The 26,013-nt window shown below is 43.3% G+C and overlaps 1 protein-coding gene across 5 annotated transcripts in view; it reads left to right on the top strand.

Annotated features, from left to right (window-relative positions):
- LOC140208683 (NACHT, LRR and PYD domains-containing protein 3-like) overlaps positions 1–26,013 on the top strand; it is a 44,903-nt gene that overhangs the window by 3,419 nt on the left and 15,471 nt on the right. For 4 of the 5 annotated variants that reach the window (XR_011888870.1, XR_011888869.1, XM_072277542.1 and 1 more), the window contains exons 2-3: positions 20,491–20,582; positions 22,307–22,473. Coding sequence is in view for 3 of the 5 variants with exons in the window: in XM_072277542.1 (XP_072133643.1) it covers positions 20,573–20,582; positions 22,307–22,473 (177 nt within the window). In the remaining 2 variants the exon portion in view is untranslated. Of the gene's footprint in view, positions 1–20,490; positions 20,583–22,034; positions 22,474–26,013 lie in introns of those variants that run through there. The other variant, XM_072277541.1, reaches the window with a different exon arrangement.

Here is a 26,013-nt window from a genome sequence, read left to right as displayed (position 1 = left end):
TTGGAACCCCTATCTAACTTGCTGCACCAATCCCTGAGAAGCGAGATTGTCCAGGGCTGTGAGGTTATGCTGGCTGCTTTGCTGAATCAGCGGGAAGTACAGACAGAGTCCATGCAGGGAGGTTTGTTTCTGTGATATGCTCAGCTCTGTCCACAGTTCTCTGCAGTTCTTCGCAGCCATAGGCAGAGCAGTAGCCAAATGAAGACGTGAAGTATCCTCTTATGGTACCTTGATGAAAGTTGGTGAGGGGCAAAGGTCATAAACCAAAGTTCCTATTATTTCTTCTATCTTCGTCATTTTAGGATCTTTCATGCATTACTATGAACTATTAATTCAGTATCCGTGTATTGCTGGAGGAATAACAGTGATTGCCCTTGATCCCTTTACCCCTTGTTTCCATCTTTTCATTCACTCCCAACTTGTTCAACATCTGTCAAGCCACTGTCATTCCACCTTAATATCAACCATCTTGTTCAACCGCTGTCCAGTCTGTATCCCACCACCTCAATGATCTATATCAACCATCTTGTTCAATCGCTGTCCAGTCTGTATCCCACCACCTCAATGATATATATCAACCATCTTGTTCAATCACTGTCCAGTCTGTATCCCACCACCTCCACGATATATATCAACCATCTTGTTCAATCGCTGTCCAGTCTGTATCCCACCACCTCAATGATCTATATCAACCATCTTGTTCAACCTCTGTCCAGTCTGTATCCCAACACCTCCATGATATATATCAACCATCTTGTTCAATCGCTGTCCAGTCTGTATCCCACCACCTCAATGATATATATCAACCATCTTGTTCAATCTCTGTCCAGTCTGTATCCCACCACCTCAATGATATATATCAACCATCTTGTTCAATCACTGTCCAGTCTGTATCCCAACACCTCAATGATATATATCAACCATCTTGTTCAATCGCTGTCCAGTCTGTATCCCACCACCTCAATGATCTATATCAACCATCTTGTTCAATCACTGTCCAGTCTGTATCCCACCACCTCAATGATCTATATCAACCATCTTGTTCAATCTCTGTCCAGTCTGTATCCCACCACCTCAATGATATATATCAACCATCTTGTTCAATCACTGTCCAGTCTGTATCCCAACACCTCAATGATATATATCAACCATCTTGTTCAATCGCTGTCCAGTCTGTATCCCACCACCTCAATGATCTATATCAACCATCTTGTTCAATCGCTGTCCAGTCTGTATCCCACCACCTCAATGATCTATATCAACCATCTTGTTCAATCTCTGTCCAGTCTGTATCCCATCACCTCAATGATATATATCAACCATCTTGTTCAACCTCTGTCCAGTCTGTATCCCACCACCTCAATGATATATATCAACCATCTTGTTCAATCGCTGACCAGTCTGTATCCCACCACCTCAATGATCTATATCAACCATCTTGTTCAATCTCTGTCCAGTCTGTATCCCATCACCTCAATGATATATATCAACCATCTTGTTCAACCTCTGTCCAGTCTGTATCCCACCACCTCAATGATGTATATCAACCATCTTGTTCAATCGCTGTCCAGTCTGTATCCCACCACCTCAATGATCTATATCAACCATCTTGTTCAATCTCTGTCCAGTCTGTATCCCATCACCTCAATGATATATATCAACCATCTTGTTCAACCTCTGTCCAGTCTGTATCCCACCACCTCAATGATATATATCAACCATCTTGTTCAATCTCTGTCCAGTCTGTATCCCACCACCTCAATGATATATATCAACCATCTTGTTCAATCACTGTCCAGTCTGTATCCCAAAACCTCAATGATATATATCAACCATCTTGTTCAATCACTGACCAGTCTGTATCCCGCTATCTCAATGATATATATCAACCATCTTGTTGAATCTCTGTCCAGCCTGTATCCCAACACCTCAATGATATATATCAACCATCTTGTTCAATCTCTGTCCAGTCTGTATCCCACTATCTCAATGATATATATCAACCATCTTGTTCAATCACTGTCCAGCCTGTATCCCACCACCTCAATGATATATATCAACCATCTTGTTCAATCTTCTGTCCAGTCTGTATCCCACTATCTCAATGATATATATCAACCATCTTGTTCAACCTCTGTCCAGCCTGTATTCCATCACCTCAATGATATATATCAACCATCTTGTTCAACCTCTGTCCAGCCTGTATCCCATCACCTCAATGATATATATCAACCATCTTGTTCAACCTCTGTCCAGCCTGTATCCCATCACCTCAATGAGAAATATCAACTATTTTGTTCAACCTCTGTCCAGCCTGTTTCCGATCAGCTCAATTATATAAATCGGCAATCTTGTTTAACCTCTGTCCAGCCTGTATCCCACCACCTCAATGATATATATCAACCACGTTGTTCAATCTGTCAGTCTGTATCCCATCACCTCAATGATATATATCTGTAATATTTCTTCTAACATTTGCTTTCATTGTGATGTATTTTCTTGCCACTTTTACCTCACAGAATCTTCCAGGAACTTTTTTTTTTAACTAGAGCTACCGGAGGGTTAATTGAACGCAGCTCAAGGCAGGGTAAAAGCAGTCATTGCAATTTTTAGTTTCACCGTTACAAATTGGCTGCAGTGATAATTCTTGCCATAATGAAACTCACAGCATGTGATGTTGAGTTTGTTATTTCTCTTTTCGGTTATTTTCAGTTCTTTAACTTTTGGGTGTTTCTTGCATTTGTAGCTTCTTATGATAATACTCTGGAATGATTAAATTCTTCTTGGAAATGGACTTGTGTAGAACGTTCAATTTAGATTCATTCTCTTACAGCGCAGAAAGACGTCTTTCAGCCCATTCGTCCGTGCCATTCCCAGCATGGTCCCATCCACATGCCTCCATACCATACTCTTCCATAGCTCTTTCATCCATATAGATGTAAATAACTATTCTTAAATACTGATCTGCACCGACCACTTCTGCTGGGAGATGTTTCCATGGACCCCTCGTTAATGGTAGTGTTGTATGATATTAAAAAGGCGGGTACCACAGCTGGAATCTCCGCTCATTTTCCTGTGCTCCAGGAAATCAAGTTCTAAACTGTTCAACCAACCCATGCCATCATTTCCTTAACTAGCAGCAACATCTGTGTAATTTCCCCTGGACTCTTTCACGATTATTGAGTTTTTTTTTCAAGTAACTGATCGGAACTCCACAGAATTCTGCAAATTCGGATACACAGTGTCTTTTACAACTTTAACGTTAACATCCCAAATCCTCTTATTAAGGCCATCTCCTGTGCCTGTGGGCATTTTATATATCTCTGCCAGCATTCGCGCAGTTTCATCACTAGCGTTCCAAATGCACATGGCGAACAAGTTGTCATGCTCTAGACATTTACCTATGCAAATTCACCTCAGGAGAGCAAGCACCTGTTCTGTAAACTGGATACAATCTATGACTTGACTCATGTTTCCTCACTTCTATCGTCTTTATATCTTTCTCCCAAGTACGTGCAGACTCAGATAAATCCTTCAAGAATTCCCCCATCTTGTAAGGAAACAACAGATTTTCTCATTTAATTATACGGCCAATAAATAGTTTGTTATTCGTGGAAATGTGCTTATTACTCTGGTTGTTTACAAAGTTTACAAGAATGATTTGTGGAATTAAAAGCTTTATGTATGTAGTGCCTTTGCTGTCTCTGGGGCTGTTCTCAAGCAGGCATGGGGCGCTGGTAGTAGGAACCTCATTGAAACATAGCAGATACTGAAATCTCAATGGGGTGGACGGATGAAAAAGTTTTCATCAGCAGTGGAGTGTAGGAACTGAGAGGATAACCCCACAAGCCATTCAGTTTTATCTGTAAATCTACTCCTCCAACATTTTATCCAGTAGCAGGGTCCGAACCTGGCTGTATTGTCAACTGCAGTTTTATGTTATTTGAAGGTACACAAATTTGACAGCATTTTGAGTCGCTTAACTAAGCAAAGACAGAGACCTCATAAATATCAATGCTTTATTTTGGACCAGCTTCTGCACTGCTGAAAGTTCTGTGGAGCGGCAGTTAACAGCAGATTTACTGGATGCACCTCGACAGGGTTAAAACAACAACTGGCATTTTAGTTTCACCATTACAAAATAGCAGAGTGTTCAGTGTTCGTTGTGGTCATAAGGAAATTCAGAGCATATGAGGTTGAATGTTACTTCCTTTTTCGTTTACTTCTGGTGGGCCTCTTCCTCAATCACCAGGGTGACAGCCCACCAGAACTGCAAGGAGTGTTGAAGATTTTTATCACTCTGTAGTCAGAGCCGTTTAACGGAGAGACAATGGCCTCAGGATTCAGTGTGGATTCGAGGAAGCTTTGAGAATTTTCTGTATGGAATATACGATGTCTGTGTTGAAATACAGAGATGACTAATGAATATTGAGATTGCATTTGGTCAAATCTTTTCAGGATGTCACAAACATCCTGCAATCGGTCAATAGCTGTGAATCAAAAGAAAAGACAAATCTGCTCTACTGAGCTTCCAGGGCTATATTTACTATTAACTGTTAAAACATGTTCTTCCTGTTCCACAACGGGAAATGTGGCGGCTAACTAACCTGGTCTAGATCTCACTTACCAATAGAATAATCAACACGTATGTTCAATTCAGCTGTGGAGACAAGTTGAAACGTATCCACGTCCACGTTATGACCCAAGGCCTGGAGTTCAACCACAATCTCCGTCCGGGCAAAGGTTGTTCAGGGTCCAGTTCAGACATGAGTTTTTCAGGAGTGTTAGTTTGTCAACCGGGAACAGCTGAGACACTGCAGCACATTGCCTGTAACAAAGAATTCTGGGAGTGCTAGGCCATGGTTGTAATCCTGGGATGGGGATGCCAAGAATATGGAATTTGCAGTGTTTGAGTTTAAAACATAAAAACATAAGAAATAGGAGCAGTAGTAGGCCATCCGGCCCATCCGGCCTACCCCGCTATTCAATAAAATCGTGGCTGATTTGTCCGTAAACTCAACTCCATCTACCTGCCTTTTCCCCATAACCCTTAATTCTTACAATGTTAAATCTATCTAACTGTATATTATACATATTTAGTGAAGAAGCCTCAACTGCTTCCCTGGCGGAGAATTCCACAGATTCACCACTCTGTGGGAAAAAAAAAACAGTTTCTCCTCATCTTCGTTCTGAATCTTCCCCTGAATCTTGAGACAATGTCCCTAGTTCTAGTTTCACCTACCAATGGAAACAACTTTCCTACTTCTACCTTATCTGTCCCTTCCAAGCTTCGCCCGAGTTTATTGCTTCTACTGATGGTGCTGGAGATTCCACCTTCCGCAAGGTAGCAGAAGTTTCGGACAGATGGGTACGGGTTGCTGGGAATCTCTGATTACACCATCCTGTGTGAGACGTGGGGAAGATGTGCGAATCTCTTGGGGGTTGGTTGGGATCCCGTGAGGACGGGTCCTGGGATACCACACAAGTGTAGACACATATATAATGGACCCATCGATCAAGCTGCCCGGGCGTATCAGGTGATGAATTAGTATTTATGTTCTCTGCTCAGATGTTTGGGTCTGTGGCTCATTTAGAAGCAAAGAAGAGAATGAGTTGCCATTCCCTCCACCACAGTGAGTGGCTGTGAGTTAATGGGCTGTTCCGTGTTTGCAGCAGTAAACGTGGGTCCGGGGTTTAGTGTTCAATCCAAGTTTGGAAAGTCCCTCACACTGTCCCCTGTCTGTCAGCTAGTGGGAGTCAAATAGAAACTCGAGAAGGAGAAGCTAAACTCAGAAGTATCCATATTACAGTGGTGTAAATGGAATTACAGAGGCCTGAGAGAGGAATTGGACCGAATTGTTTGGAATTGATCACTTACAGCAGAGCATCAATTTGTGGGAAGTTAAAGGGTCGGTAAGGCTATAAAAACAAACAGAAGGCAACAAAAGTTGTTAAGAAGGTAAAGGAGGAATACTAAAGTAAAAAAGCTAATAATATTAAAGAGGTTACTAAACGTTTATTCAGATACATAAACTGTGAAACAGAGACACGAATTGATATCACAACGCTGGAAAACGATACTGGAGAGGTAGTAAAGGGGGACACGTCATGGCGGACGAACTGAATAAGTATTTTACACCAGTCTTCATGGAGGAAGACACTAGCAGTAAACTGGAAGTTCCAGGTGTCAGGGGGCATGACGTGTGTGAAATTACCATAACTAGAGAGAGGTCTCTTGGGAAACTGAAAGGTCTGAGGTTAGATATATCACCTGGACGAGATGGCGTGTACCCCAGAATTCTAAAAGCGGTGGCTGAAGACATCGTGAGACATTAATAAATTTATTTCAAGAATCACTAGCTTTTGAAATGGTTCCGGAAGAGTGGAAAATTGCAGATGTCACTTCACTCTTCAAGAAAGGAATGGGGCAGAAGGGTGCCAATATGCCAACTTGTCTGAGCTCAGTATTTGGGAAGATATTGCAGTCGATTATTAAGGATGTGGTCTCAAAGGACTGGGAGACCCGTCATAAAATAGGTCATGATCTTGCCGGACAAATCTGACGGAGTTCCGTGAGGAAATAACAAGCATGATAGACAAAGGAGAACCGGTTGATGCTGTGTATTTGGATTTTCAGAAGGTCTTTGTAACGCTGCCACACATAAGGTTGCTTAACAAGCTACGATTCATGGTATTACAAGAAAAATTCTGACCTGTATAAAGCCGTGGTTGATTGTAAAGGGACAAAGCGTGGGAATAAAAGGAACCTTTTCCAGATTGCTCCCGGGTACCAGTGATATTCCACAGGGGTCTGTGTTGGAACAGATTCTTTTCCGTCGTTTGTCAATGATTTGGACGATGGAATTGATGGCTTTGTTGCAAAGTTTGCAGACGGAATGAGGATAGGTGGAGGGGGATGTGGTTTTGAGGAATTAGAATGGCCACAGATTAGGAAACTGGGCAGAGAAATGGAATACAGTGTTGAGAAGTGTATGTTCATGCACTTTGGTAGACGAAATGAAAAGGTTAGTTACTTTCAAAATACAAAAGAAAACTGAAGTGCAAACAGACATGGGGGTCCTAGTGCAAGAATCCCTAAATATTAATTTGCAGGTTGAGCCTATCGTGAGAAAGGCAAATGCGATATTAGCATCCATCTGAAAAAGAATAGAATATAAAACCAAGGATCGATTGTTGAAACTTGATAAAGCACTGGTGAGGCCGCACTTGGAGCATTGTGAACAGGTTTAGGCCTCTTAACTTCGAAAGGATTGTGCAGAAGCTGTATAGGGTTCAAAGGTTGTTCACGGAACTGACTCCACGACTGAAAGGCTTGTCATATGAACAGCGTTTGATACCTCTGGGCCAGTATTCACTGGAATTCAGAAGAATGAAGAGTGACCTGACTGAAACCGATCGAATGGTGAAAAGACTTGGTAGAGTCGATGTGGAAATGATGGTTCCTCTGCTGGGATAGTCTACGAGCAGATAACACTCCCTCAGAATAGAGGGGCGTCCTTTCAGAACGGGGTGAGCAGGAATGTATTTTGCGAGGGAACATTGAATCTGTGGAAGTTTCTTTCTTTGCCACAGGTAGCTGTGGAGGCCAAATCTTTGTGTATATTTAAGACGGAGGTTATTAGGTTCTTTATTGGTCAGGGTATGAAACTATGTGCTGAGAAGGCAGGAGATTGGGAATGTCAGGAAAATTGGATCAGCAATGAAGAAAGTGCGGAGCAGACTCGAAAGGCCAAATGGCCTAATTCTCCTCCGACATCGTATGGACGAAGGGAGATAGAACATAACATCACGGGATCTTGCTCTTTGGAATCAAATGTTGAAACATTTTCCTGAACCTCCTTTTAACCCTCTCTATTTCTAACGCATCCTTTCTCATGTTAGGGGCCCAAACCTGCGCACAATACTCTAAGTGACGGAGGAAAGGGAGGTTGGCGCACAATAGAAAAAGCTTGGAGACAGTGAGATAGGGAGGATAGGCAGGTGATAGACAAGGGACACGCTCAGTCCGATGGTTTGAGTTGTGTCTATTTTAATGCGAGGAGTATCATGAATAAAGCGCATGAGCTTAGTACATGGATTAACATTTGGAGCTATGATGTTATGGCTATTACAGAGACGTGGATGGTGCAGGGGCAGGGATGGCTACCTCAAGGGCGTGAATTTACATGTTTCAGAAAGGATAGGGAGGGAGACAAAAGAGGTGGGGGCGTGGAACTGCAGATCAGAGAGAGGGTCACGGCTGCAGAAAAGGACGAAGTCATGAAGGGTTGTCTACGGAGTCTCTGTGGGAGGAACTTAGGAATAGGAAGGGGACAATAACTCTACTGGGTGTTTTTATAGACCACCCAATAATAACAGGGAAATGGAGGAGCAGATAGGGAGGCAGATTCTGGAAAGCAAAAATAATAACAGGGTTGTTGTGGGAGATTTTAATTTCCCAAATATTGATTGGCATCTCCCTAGAGTGAGGGGTTTAGATGGGGTAGAGTTTGATCTGTGTGTCCAGGAGGGTTTCTTGACACAGTATGTAGATAAGCCTACACGAGGAGGGGCTGTACTTGATCTGGAATTGGGAAATGGTCTGGTGTCGGGTGTCTCAGTGGGAGAGCATTTTGGAGATAGTGATCACAGTTCTATCTCCTTTACCACAGCATTGGAGAGGGTTGGGAACAGATAATGTTAGAGAAAAGTTTAATTGGAGTAAGGGGAAAAACGAGGCTATCAGGCAAAACTTGGAAGCATAAATTGGAAACAGATGTTCTCAGTGAAATGTACGGAAGAAATGTGGCAAATGTTCAGGGGATATTTGCGTGGGGTTCTGAGTAGGTACATTCCAATGAGACATGGAAAGAATGGTAGGGGACAAGGTGCGTAGTGTACAAAGGCTGTTGTAAATCGAGTCAAGAAGAAAAGAAGAGCTTACGAAAGGTTCCATAAACTTGGTCATGATATGAATATGGAAGATTATAAGGCTAGCAGGTATGAGCTGAAGAATGAAATTCGAAGAGCTAGAAGGGCTATGAGAAGGCCTTGGCAGACAGGATTAAGAAAAACCCCAAGGCATTCTACAAGTATGTGAAGAGCAAGAGGATAAGATGTGAGAGAATAGGACCAATCAATTGTGACAATAGAAATGTGTGTATGGAACCGGAGGAAATAGCAGAGGTAATTAATGAATACTTTGCTTCAGTATTCACTGTGGAAAAAGATCTTGGAGATTATACGTATGACTTGCAGTGGACTGAAAAGCCTGAGAATATAGATATTAAGAAAGGGGATGTGCTGGAGCTTTTAGAAAGCATCAACTTGGATAAGTCACCGGGTCCGGACGGGATGTATCCCAGGCTACTGTTTGAAGCGAGGGAATGGATTGCTCAGCCTCTTGAAATGGTCTTTGCATCATCAACGAAGACGGGAGAGGTTCCGGAGGTTGGAGGGTTGCGGATGTTGTTCCTTTATTCAAGAAAGGGAGTAGAGATAGACCAGGAAATTATACAACAGTGAGTCTTACCTCAGTGGTTGGTAAGTTGATGGAGAAGATCCTGAGAGGCAGGATTTATGAACATTTGGAGAGGCATAATATGTTTAAGAATAGTCAGCATGGCTTTGTCAAAGGCAGATCGTGCCTTCGGAGCCTGATTGAATTTCCTGAGGGTGTGACTAAACACATTGATTAAGGTAGAGCAGCAGATGTATTGTACATGGATTTTAGCAAGGCATTTGATGAGGTACCCCATGCAAGGCTTATTGAGAAAGTAACGAGACATGAGAACCACGGGGACATTGCTTTGTGGATCCAGAACTGGTTTGTCCACAGAAGGCAAAGGGTGATTGTAGACGGTCATATTCTACATGAAGGCCGGTGACCTGTGATGTGCCTCAGGGATCTGTTCTGGGACACCTACTCTGTGCGATTTTAATGAATGACCTGCATGAGGAAGTGGAGGGATGATAAATTTGCTGATGACACAAAGGTTGGTGGTGTTGTGGATAGTGTGGAGGACTGTCAGAGGTTAGAGCGGGACAGTGATAGGATGCAAAACTGGGCTGAGAAGTGGCAGATATAGTTCAACCCAATAAGTGTGAGGTGGTTCATTTTGGTAGGTCAAATATAATGGAAGAATATTGCATTAATGTTAAGACTCCGGCAGTGTGGAGGATCAGAGTGATCTTGGGGTCTGGAGTCCATAGGTCACTCAAAACTCCGACGCAGGTTGACTCTGTGGTTAAGAAGGCATACCATGCATTGGTCTACATCAATCACGGGATTGAGTTTAAGAGCCGAGAGGTAATGTTGCAGATATACTGGACCCTTGTCAGACCCCACTTGAAGTACTGTGTTCAATTTTAGTCGCCTTACTATGGGAAGGACGTGGATATCATAGAAAGGATGCAGAAGAGAATTACAGGGATGTTGCCTGGATTTGGGAGCACACTTTGTGAGAATAGGTGGAGTGAACTCGGCCTTTTCTCCTTGGAGCGACAGCGGTTGAGCGGTGACCTGATAGAGGTGTATAAGATAATGAGAGGCATTGATCGTGTGGATAGTCAGAGGCTTTTCCCCAGGGCTGAAAGGGCTCGCACGAGAGGGCTTATTTCAAGGTGCTTGGAAGCACATACAGAGGAGATGTCACGGGTAAGGTTTTTACGTAGAGAGTGGTGAGTACGTGGAATGGGCTGCCGGCAGCGGTGGTGGTCGCAGAAACGATAGGGTCTTTTAAGAGATTCCTGGATGGCTACATGGAGCTTAGAAAAATAGAGGGCTTTGGGCAAAGCCGAGGTAGTTCCAAGGTATATGTTCGGCAGAGCTTGGTGGGCCAAAGGGCCTGTACTGTGCTGTATGTTTTCTATGATTCTATATGTTGCATAATCAGGACTTCATAAATTCTCAAGAGTTCATCATTCCTTTTATATTACAGTCCTCTTGAAATGAATGCAGAGATCGCATTTGCTTTCTTCACCACCGGCTCAGCCTGTATATTAATATGTAGGAAACTACACAAACTCTCCCAAGTCTCCTTGCACCTTTTTAAAATTATTTTTGGCCCAGCTTGTCCATTATCTCCACACAACTAAACTGGGAAATGTATTATTATTTTACAGACAATTTCTTCACTGTCTATTACATCCCATCTCGGTATAATCCACTTATTTGCTGCTCTCGTTTGCCATATTTTCATCGGTATTCTCTATCATTACTATCAGTGCCAAGCACCCAGTCGCTTTCCCTGCAGCACCTGGCGAGTCTCAGCCTATATTCAGAGAGACAACCATCTGCAATCTCTGTCTTCTACTTGACCCTACGCACCTTTCCCTTTTGGACCAGCCTTCCATGCAGAATAATTTGATTAGACATGACCTGCCAGTCTGATCAATAAGCCCAGTCTTTCGAAATACTATCAATTCCATTTCGTAAAATACCTTCCAAGGACATACCCAAGACTGATGTCAGGATCGCGTGCATATTGTATCCCTTCGAGCCTTTCTAACACAATTGTGGAAAACCAGCTCTCCTCCCATCTTCTGGCATATCACCCACAGCTCTGTGCATTTTACATGTCTCTGCCAGATTTCGAGCAGTTTCTGCACTGACCTCCCACAGGGTCTGAGGGAACACCTTGTCAGGCCCTGGGGATTTATCCATTCTAATTCAGCAAGCACTTGTTCTGTAATCTGTATACAATCCATAACAAGGCTAACATTTCCAGATTTCTATAGTCTCTGTATCTGTCTCCGAAGTAAATACAGGCAAACAAAAACATTGAAGATCTACCCTATCCCATTCGGTTCCTTGGCTAGATAGCACGCTAATCTTTTTTGACAGTTAATTGGGCAGTAAGAAACAATACATTTGGCTCAATAAACTATTCCGCCACCAAATTGTCTGTATCCATGGAAATGTGCCCATTACAGTTGTTATTTACAAAGTTGAGAAAAGTGATTCTGGAATGAAAACCTTTATGTATGAGGAGCAATTGGTGTCTCTGGGCCTGTTCTCAATGGAGGGGTGGTGACTCTCGGAACAGGAACCTCAATGAAATCCTGAGGTCTAGATAGAGTGAATAGGGTCAACAGTATTCAACAGTAGGGGAGTCTAGTAACTAAGGTCACAATTTCAATCTATTCAATTGTATCTGTGTACCTTCCCTTCCATCATTCTGTCCAGTAGCAGTATCTGAATTGAACCTGTATCAATGCCTGGGGTTGATCATAGATATAAGCTATTTGCAGACACAAGAATATGATGGAACTTTAACCACTTAATCAAACAAAGAAGTAAACTTTATGGTTATCACCACAATCTATTCTGTGATATTTTTTTTTAAATATCCCATAGTTGCCATTTGGACCGGATAGGTCGCATCAAATAACATGTTTTGATTTTGGAACAGCTTCTGCACTGCAGGAAGTTCTGTAGGGATGGAAATACCAACAGATTTACTGGATACGCCTCGAGATAGGGTTAAAACAGCCACTGAAATTTTAGCTTCCCCATTACAAAATGGCTGAGGGTTCAGTATTCATCTTTGTCATCATGAAACTCAGAGCATGTGAGTTGTTCCTTATTTCCTATTTTCAGTTAGTTCTGCTGATCCACTTCCCCCATCACCAGGGTAACAGCCCACCAGAGCTGCAAGGAGTGTTGAACATTTTTATCACTCTCTGGTCACCGCCCCTCAGTGACCTCAGAAACCGGGGTGGATGTCTGGATGCCTTGAGCATTCACTGTACGGAATATATGATGTTTCTATTGCAATAAAGAGATAAAGAATTAATGCAGGGATTGCATTTATGCAAATATCTTCAGAATGTCACAAACATCTTGCAGTCAGCAATATTTGTGATTCACAATGACAAAAACCCGTACTGAGTTTCCAGTGATTTATTTTCAATTTTATATTAAAAGCATTTTCTTATTGTTTCACTATGGGAGATGTGGCGGCGAATTGCATTGATCCAGGTCCCGCTCCGCAATAGGACAATAAACATATGTGCTCAACTCACCTGCTGAAGACAAGTTAAAATATGTTCCCACCCACTGGTGACCCATGGTCCGGGTTCCCCGCCCAGTTAAAGCATCATCAGCTTCTAGGTCTATTATGGGATGGAGAGGAGTGTTAAGTTTAGAACTGGGATTAGACGTCTTGGGAGTGTTGGTGCTTGGGCTATAAGCCTGGGATGGGAACTGGCACAGCGTTCACCTCTGTAATCTGTTCTGTAATCCGTATATAATCTACAAAAAGACTAACTTTTCCGGATTTCTATATTCTCTGTATCTCTCTCCCAAGTAAATACAGACATACAAAAGTCATTGAATATCTACTCCATCCCCTTCGGTTCCTTGTCTAGATACCACGCTGATCTTTTCTAACAGTTAATTCGGCAGTGAGAAATATTTGGCTCAATAAATTATTCCACCACCAAATTGTCTGTATCCGTGGAAAAGTGCCCATTACAGTTGTTGTTTACAAAGTTCACAAGAGTGATTCTGGAATGAAAAGTTTTATGTATGAGGAGCACTTGGTGTTTCTGGGCCTGTTCTCAATGGAGGGGTGGTGACTCTCGGAACAGGAACCTCAATGAAATCCTGAGGTCTAGATAGAGTGGATAGGGACAAGATGTATTCAACAGTAAGGGAGTCTTGTAACTGATGTCACAATCTCAATCTATTCAATTGTATCTGGGTACCTTCCTTTCCATCATTCTGTCCAATAGCAGCATCTGAATTGAACCTGTATCAATGTCTGGGGTTGATCATAGATATAAGCTATTTGCAGACACAAGAATGTGATGGAATTTTAACCACTTAATCAAACAAAGAAGTAAACTTTATGGTTATCACCACAATGTATTCTGTGATATCTTTTGTAAATATCCCATAGTTGCCATGTGGAGCAGATAGGCCGCATCCTACAATGTGTTTTGATTTTGGAACTAGCTTCTGTACTGCTGGAAGTTTTGTAGAGGTGGAAATACCAACAGATTTACTGGATGCACCTCGAGATAGGGTTAAAACAGCCACTGGAATTTCAGCTTCCCCATTACAAAATGACTGAGAGCTCAGTATTCATCTTTGTCATAATGAAACTTGGAGCATGTGAGTTGTTCCTTATTTCCTATTTTCAGTTAGTTCTGCTGAACCACTTCCCCCATCACCAGGGCAACACCCACCAGAACTGCAAGGGGTGTTGAACATTTTTATCACTCTCTGGTCACCGCCCCTCAGCGGAGAGACAGTGACCTCAGGAGTCCGAGTGGATGCAAGGATGCCTTGAGCATTCACTGTCTGGAGTTTATATTGCAATAAAGAGATAACAAATGAATGTAGGGATTGCATTTATGCAAATCTCTTCCGGATGCCACAAACAACTTGCAGTCAGTAATGTTTGTGCATCAAAAACACAACAACCTGTACTGAGTTTCCAGTGATTTATTTTCATTTTTATATTAAAGGAATTTTCTTATTGTTTCACTGTGGGAGATGTGGCGGCGAATTGCACTGATCCAGGTCGCGCTCCGCAATAAGATAATAAACATATGTGCTCAACGTACCTGCTGGAGACAAGTTAAGATATATTGCCAGGCGCTGCTGACCCACGGCCCGGGTTCCCCGCCCGGTTAAAGCATCATCAGATTCCAGTTCTGTTATGGGATGGAGGGGAGTGTGAGTTTCAGAACTGGGATTAGACGAGACACTGCTGAATATTACCAGCAGGAAAGAGTCCTGGGAGTGTTGTTGCTTGGGCTATAATCCTAGAATGGGACTCCAGGATTACGGAACTGGTACTGTTCTCCACAGAGATATTACAACTAAACATATCTTTACCTTCCTCGCTCGCACCCCGCCTTCTTCTTTCAACAGGGACCACTCTCTCAACAATTCCCTTGTTCATTCATCCCTCCTCTCTAATCTCCCTCCAGTCACTGATCCCTGCAAGCGGCCTGAGTGCTACACCTACCCGGACACCCCCTCCCTCACCTCCATTCAGACACAAAACAGTCCTTCCAGGTGAGGTAACACTTCACCTGCGAATCTGCTGGGGTCACCTATTGTGTCCCGTGCTCCCGATGCGGCCTTATTTACATTGGTGAGACCCGCCACAAATTGGGAGACCGTTTTGTTGAGCATCTCTGTATCATCTGCCACAAGGGGGACTTCGCAGTGGCCAAACATTTTAATTCTGATTCCCATTCCGACGTCTCGATCGATGGCCTCCTCTTGTGCCGAGATGAGACCGTCCTCGGGGTGGAGGAGCAGCACCTTATATTCAGTCTGGGTTCCCTCCAACCCGACTGAATTATCCTTCCAGTAAACAAATACCCCCCACCCACTTCTCTATTCCCCACTCTGAACTTTCATTTCTGCTCACCAGCCTATTACTTCCCCCTGGGTCCCCTCTTTCCCTTTCTCCCATTGCCAAATCTCCTATTCTTTATTCTCCAGCCCTTGACCTGTCCATCACTTGACCTCACCGATCACCTTCCAGCTCGCCTCGTTCCCCTCCCCGACCTTTTTATTCAGATCACTTCCCCTCCTCCTCAGGAATGAAAAAAGGCTCGTGGCCCAAAATGTTGACTGTTTACTCTTTTCCATAGATACTGCCTGTTATGCTGAGTTCCTCCAGCATTTTGTGTGTATTGTTTGGATTTCCAGCGTTTGCAAGCTTTCTCGCGTTTAAATATGGTAATTACCGTAACAATTATGTCGGCTTTGTTCAGATTTTACCTCCGTCACCCGGCCCGGAATCAGATCCAAACTTCACCATGATCGATGCCTGGTGTCGATAGTAGTTTTACATAACTCCAGCCCTCCGGAAGCGGCCGTTCGGTCTGTTGTGTTCTTGCAGACACGAGGGTTAAACAGAGAAATCGCACCCTCGGGACACTGAATCACGTGTATGAGTAGTTTCATCTTTCCCCGTTCAGACAGGACAGTGAGATCCAGATCTCTCACGTCCTCTCGGGGGACTGGGAAGTTTATTTCCATCTTGTTTCCATGACTACATCTTGCCAAAATGCTGACAGTGTTTTCCGATGTGTCCCTAGTAATGAGAGAATTATGTCTTGTTCATTTATCCGGGTTTCTCGGAATTGTGTACATTCCCTCCAGAATTTCCGAAGGAGCAACCCGGGCTGTCTAATATTCCCACATGATTAAAATGGGGAATCTTTATTTTGTTTTACATGTACAGAGGTAGAGCGAAAATCGTTTCTTCGGTATTAACCACACAGATCAATACATTACAGCAGTACATTGAGGTAAAACGATACCAGAGTGTGACAACTCATTCTGGTTACAGAGAAAGTGCAGTGCCGGTAGATATGTGGTGCAAGGTCAGATCGATTTAGACTGTGAGCTCCATCTCATCCCGCTGGGGAACATTCAGTTCGCTTATCACAGCCGAATGGACACCATCCCTGAGCCTGGTGGTATGTTTCTGTTTTACTTTATCTTCGCCCTGATGGGAGGGTGAGAAGTGAGAATGTTCGGGGTTGTGGTGATCTTTCATTATGTTGGCTGCTTTACTGAGGCGGTGGGAAGTGTAGACTGAGTCCATGGAGGGGAGGTTGGTTTCTGTGATGTGCTCAGCTGTGTCCACAGTTCTCCGCTACTTCATTCCGTTAAAGGAAGAGCAGTAGCCATGTGAAGATGTGAAGTACCGGGATGGGATACTTTCTGCGGTGAATTGATAAAGTGTGTGAAGTAGAAAAGGGCATACACCAAAGTTCTTATTGTTTGTTCTGGCTTTGTTATATTGGAATCTGTTATCTACTAGTGCGTACTATTATTTCAGGATCTGCGTATTGCTGGAGGACCATCAGAGATCGGCCATGATACCCTTCTCCCATCCGGCTCTATCTACTCACCCCCTGCCCAACTGGTTCAACCTCTGTCCAGCCTGCATCCCATCACCTCAGTGGCATATATCAAACATCTTGTTCAACCGCTGTCCAGCCTGTATCCTACAACCTCAATGATATATATCGACCGTCTTGTTCAATCTCTGCCCAGCCTGCATCCCATCACCTCAGTGACATTTATCAACAATCTTGTTCAACCTCTCTCCAGCCTGTATCCCACCACCTCAGTGATATATATCAACCATTTTGTTCCACCTCTGTCCAGCCTGTGTCCTACAACCTGAGTGAAAAAATATCAACCTTCTTGTTCAATCTCTGTCCAGCCTGTACCCTACCACATCAATGATAAATATCTACCATCTTGTTCAACATCTGTCCAGCCTGTATCCCATTGCCGCAATGATACATTTCAGGAATCTCTCTTTCAAACTTTGCCATCATTGTGAAGTTTTTTTTGGCATCTTTTCCAGGATTTTTTTTTTTTGATAGTTAGGACTACCAGAGGTTTAATTCAACACAGCACGTGGCAGATAAAGGTAGCCATTTCAATTTTAGATTCACTGTTACAAACTGGATGCCGTGTTAATCTTTGACAGAATGGAACTCATAGAATCTGATGTTGGGTTTATTATTTTCTTTTTCTGTTTTTTTTTTTGCAGTGAGCCACGTCCTCCGTTTCCAGGGTAACAGCCCGTCAGAGCTGCAGCAAGTGTTGCACTTTTTATCGCTCTGTGGTCACCGCCTCTCAGCGTAGAGACAGTGGCCTCAGGAGCAAATGTAACAGAGTGACAGTGGGAGGAAAGGATGCTGTGAGCATTGACTGTATGGGATGTATTACACCAGGGTCAGGATGAACTGAGGAACTAACAAATGGGTTGGGGTGGGGTGGCATTTAAAGTTTAGGGTGTTGCTGATATTTTACAATCAGTTACTATCTGTGCATTAAAATGAAGAGGGAGAGAATACTACAGTTGCAGGAAATTCAAAGTAAGGAGGAGAAAATACTGGAAACGCTCAGCAGATAGGCAGCATCTCGAACAGTCTCATTTCTGAAACTGGGTCTTCCACCATTTGTCCTTTCAGAGATGTAGTCTGATCTACTGAGTTCCCAGCATTTTCTACTTTATAATTCTACATTTTATTCCTGCTACACTGCAGGAAACATGGCAGCCAGCTATGCCGGGCGAGATCCCACACAGCAAGAAGATTGTAATCAAATGTGTTTGGTTTAGCTGCTGGGGACAGGTTGAAGTGTATCCGCATCCTCCATACAGACCGGGGAACCAGCCGGAGCCCCGGCCCCGGCAGAGGGTCATGAGGTTCCAGTTCCACCTTAGTTTGTGAATCGGAAATGGCAGGAACACCCACAGCAAATCGCCGGCATCAAAGCGTCTTTGTATGGGTGATAATATTGGGCTGGTGACTCTGATGATATGGAACTGGCAGTATACGGGCTTCAGTCCAGGTTGGTAATTCGACAGCCGGGATCGGAATTTTCTCAGTCCGCAGTGAACCTGAAGTCTCGGGCGGTTGGACATGGGTTATGGGGAAATCACCGTCTCCACTGCCCAACAGGACAACATATCTGTCAAGTATTTTTGGAGATTATTTAAGAGTTAACTAGGGAGTTTGGTGAATTAGGCCAGTGATGTTGTTCTTCTGAACTTTGGTAAAGTCCGTAGCAAGATCCCACATGGCAGCTGATCTGGAAGGTTCGGTCACGTTGGATTCACGGGGAGCTGGCGAGGTGGATTCACACTGGGCTCGAGAACAGGAAGCAGAGGGAGATGATTGAAGCTGGTTTTAGCGAATGGAGGCCTGTGACGAGTGGGATGTGTGTGTCAGTGTAGAGACCTCTAAAATTCATTATTCATGCCATTGATTTGTATGTATGGCACGATTAGCAAGTTTGAATTGAATTGAACTAAATAGAATTGATTTCTTACATCCTTCACATACTTGAGGATTAAAAATCTTTACATTATGTCTCGGTCGAAATGTGCAACGTGCAATCAAATTAATTTATAATAATTTGTAGTAAATTGAACAGTCCATACAATATAGAGTATACTCAAATCAGCGTGAATTAATTAGTCTGATGGCCTGGTAGAAGAAGCTGTCCCGGAGCCTGCTGGTCCTTGGGAATTGGGACATAAACCGTTTTCTTTTTTACAGTCTAAAGGCCACTGCTAGGTTTTCCAGATCTGCTGGCAAATTGCATGCAACACTTTTACATCATCACCTTTGAAAGTTTTAAACAATTCAACTGGACTCCTGTCACATCCTGTAGCCTTATTATTAGCAACGTTTTCTATCGCCCATTCGACTTCACTTTCCAGAATGTCCGGCCCTATATCGTCGAGGGAGTCACGGCAGGTGTCTTCCTGTTGGGATATTTCCTGTACAATTCTTCAGTATATTTCTGCCATCTCTTTTTGATGTCTTCTGCTGTAAGGGCTTCTTTGTCTTTTACTATAGTTATTTTTGCATGAAATGTTCCTTTGATTTCTCTAATCGTCTTGAATAGATCTCTTGTTTTTCTTTTTCCAATTCTGTTGGATTCTTCAGCTTCTTTGCATTGCTCCTTTAAGTATGTTTCCTTACTTCTCCTTTCTATCTTATTGAACGTTGTGTTTATTTGGAGGTGTTTGTTTCAATCTCCATTGTCCTTCACTTCTCTTCTTTTCGCTGCTCAGCTTCCACAGGAATCTATTTTGCTTTCCTGATCTTTTTTTTGTTTGCAATACTTTTTGTTGGCACCTCTTGTGAAATGCTCCTTGCTTCTCTCCATAGCTCTTCTGGTTTTCCCTCTACCGGCTTTAATCCATGAATCTGTTCTTCACCTCCACTGCTTATTTTTGAGGGATGCTATCACCATCAAACTTTGCTGGTACGTTGGTTTTCCTGGCACTCTTCAGTTTCATTCTGAATATTGCAATATTGCAGCTAATGGTCTGAGATTGTCGTAGGACAGAGGGACCGAGGAGTCTAAGTGCACAGTTCGCTCAAGGCGGTGACACGGGGTGGTGAAGAGATGTTTACCACGCCGTCCTTCAACAGTTAGGGTGCTGAGTGCAGGAGTTAGGACATTATTTAATTTATTTTGTTTATTGAGATACAGTGAGACACGCTGCTCATTTAGTCCCCCAATTTGATCCTAGTCTTGTTACAGGGCAATTTACAATGACCAACTAACCATTAAGACGGTTGGGGGTTGGGGTAGCCGGATCACCTGGAGGAAACCCATGCGATCACGGCGAGAACCTGCAAACTCTGATTGGCAGCGGCGGGAATTGCAACTGGGTCGTTCGAACTGTAACGACTTGTGTTACCACTATGGGGCCGTTGTATAATTCATTGGTGAGACTGTGTTTGCAGTATGAAGTATAGTTCTAGCCGCTATATGTTTGAAAAGGCTTGGTTAAAGTGGAAAGAGTACAGAGAAGACTTGCGAGTGTGCTGTCCCAGTCCTCAGTGCTGGAGGGAGGATGGCCACTCTATGACTTTACTCCCTGGAATGTAGGAGACTGAGCAGCGACCTCACAAAGTGTTTTAAATTTGAAGGTCAGAGTAACTGACTCACTGTGTTTTATTTGTGTAATTCAGATCATCGCCAGCAGGTGGTGCTTTCTTCCACCCGGACGGCAGACAAGCAGCCGACAATCAACCAACGTCAGTCAGAGTCAGAATGTACACAGGTATATTCACTGGACTCTTTCTCATTAAAACTCTGTCATCATGGTACACGCGTAGTCAAATGATCAATAGTTCAGAGGAATAAACGTAGGCGCTAAATGGGCGCAGAAAAACTGTCATCATTGATCCTGCTGGTAAAGCGACCTTGAGCACTGGAACAATTCACCAGGCCCAGCGTGGGGAATCACTCTGTGCAAATCTTCACCTGAGTGAAGGGGAAGGAGCTCCTGAAAATACAGTCGGTGTGGGTGAAACTCAGAGAGGAATACAACAGCGGGCAATGTAACAGTCCAGGCAGCAGACAGCCGGTGAGAGAAACAGATGTTTCTTTAGGAAGGGCAATGCTGAATTCTTCCCGGATTTTCAGGTTGTTGCTCAAAGGAGATGAGGGAAGTTTCCCGGTGTCTGTTTTCTGTTGTCGAGTTAAAGAATGTTATATTGTGGGAGAACAGGCTGGGTGCGGGGGGCAATGAACAGGAGAAATTTTAAACAGGGAATCTGGGAGAGACTACCGAGGCAATGAATGTCCTTGGTGAATAAGGTTAAAGTAAATCAAGAGGGTAAGTAGAGAGGGCAACGCACGCAATGATGGAGGAGCTCACAGGTCAGGCAGCACCTATAGAGGGAAATGAACAATAGACGTTCTGGGTTGAGGAATCTTCAGCGGAGACTTTGTACATTGAGTTCAGTGTTGTCTTGGACACATAAAATAGAGAAGGACTGGAGGAGCATTCTTCTGGGCGAAGGTCTGTGACCAGTAGTCTCCGCAAGGATCACTGGCTCGCTATGCGTCATATGTGATGTAAGTAACTTATTACTCAAAATAATTCTATATATAGAAACACATAGGCGGACTGATTCGTTGATTTACAGACTCGGCGGAGTTGTGTAAATTGGGACTGTTGTCAAAATGTTCAGCATCCAATTAGAAATATGAACGGAGAGACACCAAGTACAGATAGTTCGGGCAAATGCGAGGATTTGAACCTTGGGAGGTCAAGTTCCCGAACGAAGTGTGCAGTGAATGCTGGGGCGATTAGGAAGGCTGATGTATGGACCGGTCTTGTGATGGATGTGCATAGCTTCCTGAAAGTGACAACATAACTGGCAGCGTGCTAAGGACGGGTTGAGGTGTGAGTATGTATTTTTTAAAGTTGTTCTGTAACTGGATAAACTTTGGTTAAGAGACAGTCTCGGTAATGTGCACAAATATGGTAGCCATATCATGAGAATAATGTGGAGGGTCTGGCGAGGGTGCAGATGAGTTTCATCACGATTACAGAATATAATCAGTTACCCAGATTACAGGATATTGGCTGCCAGGAGAGGTCGAACAAACCTGGATTGCTTTTTTGGAGTGTCGGAGTCTGAGGCCTTATCTCAGAGAATTTCATAAATTTACGAGAGGCACAGCACACTTCGATAGTCTGTAACTCAGTGCAAATATCAAGCACTGGAGTGAATAGGTTTAAGGTGAGGGGGTAAAGTTTAAAGGAGATTTAGGACGCATGTTTTCCACAGAGAGTGATCGGTGTCTGGAATGAGCTGCCGAGGGAGGGACTGGAAACAGATACTCAGCAGCATCTGAGAGGCGTTTGAACTCATGAGTAGGCCGGGAACGGAGGGATATTGACCATGTTCCTGAAGATGGGATTGGTTTAAATTGGCATCGTGTCCGCATACACATGGTACACTCTACTATTTTATGCTCTGTGACTGACTACAGATCTGAACTCCGCAATCTCCGCCTTCCTGTCAAATTGTGAGGATCACCAACTGTTCCTGTTGACGAGATTCTACATGGAGCGACTGGAGCAGGCGATTGAGGAGGGTGTGCAGGGAGTCGGCTTCATGTTAATGGCCGAGGATCACTTCACCGGGCGAGACTATCACGTAAGTGGGAGGGATATAGACTAACTGTAGATTCTACTGAATCAATCACGGACCGACAGCACCGGCGCAACGGCACCTCTGGGATATTAAAATCCTGCAATGCTTGTGGTGAGCATCAGGAAAAGAATGTTGGTTTTCAGAAACACTGAACCTTCATTTACCAATATAAGCCTCTGTCCAATTTTCTGAACACATTCACTTTTAGACAGGTTAGGATACAGACAATGATTGAGAGCTGATTTTAGTGCTGTGATACTTGACGGACATTGCAAGTAGACAGAGAACCACTTTACACCATTCAGTCTGACATCACATCATGTTCCCAATGCTCGACCTTAATGGCCATTCACCAGAATCTTTTCATTACCCGCGGGCTTCCCACAAATCTAATATATACTGATTTATTTCTCAGATCATTCTCGAGTCAACCTTCAACCCATCGTCAATTGAACAGGCAGTGCTGAATATCGTCTCTCTTTTCAACAACTGACGCTCTTGCTTTCGATCAATATCCCAACATGCCTTATGGTTCAGTTACCTTCTGTTTCTTGTCACTGTTCCATTTGGAGTCTCTAATTGCTACAGCATATACTGTTAACACTGGGAACTGCAAAATAATACGATTGAAAATAGTCCAAGAACTGCAGCTAACACGGAATTACCAAGAAACTCCTTTCTAATGGTCCTCGTGTTACTGGGGTGCATTCACCTATAGCTTTGTATATATAATTATCTGGATAGACAGGGTATGATTAGGGACAGTCAACATGGATTTGTGCGTGGAAGGTCATGTTTGACAAATCTTACTGAATTTTTTGAAGAGGTTGCTAGGAAAGTTGATGGGGTAAAGCGGTGGATATTGTCTATATGGACTTCAGTTAGGCCTTTGACAAAGTTCCACACGGAAGGTTAGTTAGGAAGGTTCAATCGGCAGGTATTAATATCTAAGTAGTAAAATAGATTCAGCAGTGGCTAGATGGGAGATGCCAGAGAGCAGTGGTGGATAGCTATTTGTCAGGTTGGGGGCCGGTGTCTAGTGATGTGCCTCAGGGATCTGTACTAGGCCCAATGTTGTTTGTCATATATATTAATGATCTGGATGATGGGGTGGTAAATTGGATCAGTAAGTATGCAGATGATACTAAGATTGGTGGAGCAGTAGATAATGAAGTAGGTTTTCAAAGCTTGCAGAGAGATTTGGGCCAGTTAGAAGATTGGGCTGAAAGCTGGCAGATGGAGTTTAATGCTGATAAATGTGAGGTGCTACATTTTGGTAGGACTAATCAAAATAGGACATACATGGTAAATGATAGGGCATTGAAGAATGCAGTAGAACAGAGGGATCTATGAATAATGGTGCATAGTTTCCTGAAGTTGGAATCTCATGTTGATAGGGTGGTGAAGAAAACTTTTGGTATGCTGGCCTTTGTAAATCAGAGCATTGAGTATAGGAGTCGGGATGTAATGTTGAAATTGTACAAGGCATTGGTAAGGCCAAATTTGGAGTATTGTGTACAGTTCTGGTCACCGAATTATCTCAACAAAATTGAAAGAGTACTAGAATGTTGCCTGGGTTTCATCTCCTAGGTTACAGAGAAAGGTTGAACAAGTTGGGTCTTTATTCTTTGGAGCGTAGAAGGTTGAGGGGGGACGTGATAGAGGTATTTAAAATTATGAGGGCGATAGATAGAGTTGACGTGGATAGGCTTTTTTTCCATTGAGAGTGGAGGAGAGTCAAACAAGAGGACATGAGTTGAGAGTTAAAGGGCAAAAGTTTAGGAGTAACAGGAGGGGGAACTTCTTTACTCAGAGAGTGGTAGCTGTGTGGAACGAGCTTCCAGCAGAAGTGGTTGTCATTTAAAGTTAAATTGGATAGCTATTCGGAGAGGAAAAGAATGGAGGATAATGGACTGAGTGCAGGTCGGTGGGACTAGGTGAGAGTAAGAGTTCGGCACGGACTAGAAGGTACGAGATGACCTGTTTCCTTGCTGTAATTGTTATATGGTTATATGCTTACCAGACTGAATTTTAGTGAAGAGCCACACGTTATTCCTATCCCTAACATTCCACATGAGACAGCTTGTCATAGTTTGACTTAGCCATAGTCATCGAACTCTACAGTACAACAACAGGCTCTTCGGCCCATCAAGTCCACACTGACCTATTATATGTCAAGTCGCATTGATCTGCACACCGACTAGATACATCCATACCCCTCTCATTCATGTACTTATCCAACTTGTTTTTAAATGTTCAAATCGAATGCAAATATACCACTTCCGACGGCAGCTCGTTCCGGACTCTCACCAGCTTCAGAGGAAGAAGTTCTCCCTCAAATTTTCTTTCATCTTTCCTCCTTGATCCATGACCTCTAATTCCGGTCTCACCCAACCTCAGTAACAGATGCCTGTTTGCATCTACTTTATCTGTACAATTTATAAACTTTTTTCCCTCTATCACATCTCTTCTGGTCCTCCTACACTCTATGACAGTCCTAACCTATTCAAACTTTCCCTATATCTCAGGCCCTCAAGTCCTGACAAAACCTTGTATTGTTTTTCTGCACTCGTTCAATCACATTGATATCGTTCCGAGAGGTAGGTGCTCCCATTGCTCCCAATTAGTCCCTGCAAGATCAAATTTGACATAGTATTCCAACTTCTGTCTTCAATACTTTGATTTATGAAATCCCATATTCTAAAGTTTTTAGCAGGACATCTACCTTTGACAAAACTTTTAAGAAATTTTGGATCGGTATTCCCTGATACCTTGTTTTTACCGCACCGCTCAATGCCCAACCAGTCAATGTCTTAATGTTATCGTGGCTTGGCCTCAAATAGTGCACACTTCACACTTGTCTTCATTAAATTCTATCTGCCGAACTCCATTCCACTTCTTTCCAGCTGTTCCAGGTCCCGCTGCAAGCTCTGATAAACTTCCTCGCCCTTAATACGTTGATGTCATCCACAGATTTGCTGACTCTGTGTACCACATTGTCATCCAGAGCATTTATATACAGTATATGACATACAACACCAGGTCCAGTACAGATCCCTGAAGCACACCACTGGTCTAAGACCGCCAGTAAGTCAAGCAAATTTCTACACGAATCCAATATCTAAACTAACTTACTACCATGTCATGAATGCCAAGCAATTTAATCTTATTGACCAGGCTGCCATGAAGGACCTTGTCAAAGGCCTCGCTGAAGTCCATGTATACAACATACACTCACTTGCCTTCATTACTCGTTTGGTAACGTCATCGAGAAACCATAAGACTGGTTAGACAGGATATACCAGGTACAAATCAGTGTTGACTATCCCTAATGAATCCTTGTCCATCCAAATACTCATATCCAGTCCTTCAGAATACCTGCCAATAACTTTACCATCACTAGTGTTAGGCTCATCAACCTGTAATTCCCTGGCTTTTTCTTACAGCCTTTTCAAACACCAGAACAACATTATCTACCCTCCAATACTTCCACATCTGACGTTCTAAATATCTTTACTGGAGCACCTGCAATCTCTGCACTCA

This window comes from Mobula birostris, chromosome 13 (assembly GCF_030028105.1).
Source record: "Mobula birostris isolate sMobBir1 chromosome 13, sMobBir1.hap1, whole genome shotgun sequence".
Classification (NCBI taxonomy): domain Eukaryota; kingdom Metazoa; phylum Chordata; class Chondrichthyes; order Myliobatiformes; family Myliobatidae; genus Mobula; species Mobula birostris.
This window is presented reverse-complemented; position numbering and strand designations above follow the sequence as displayed.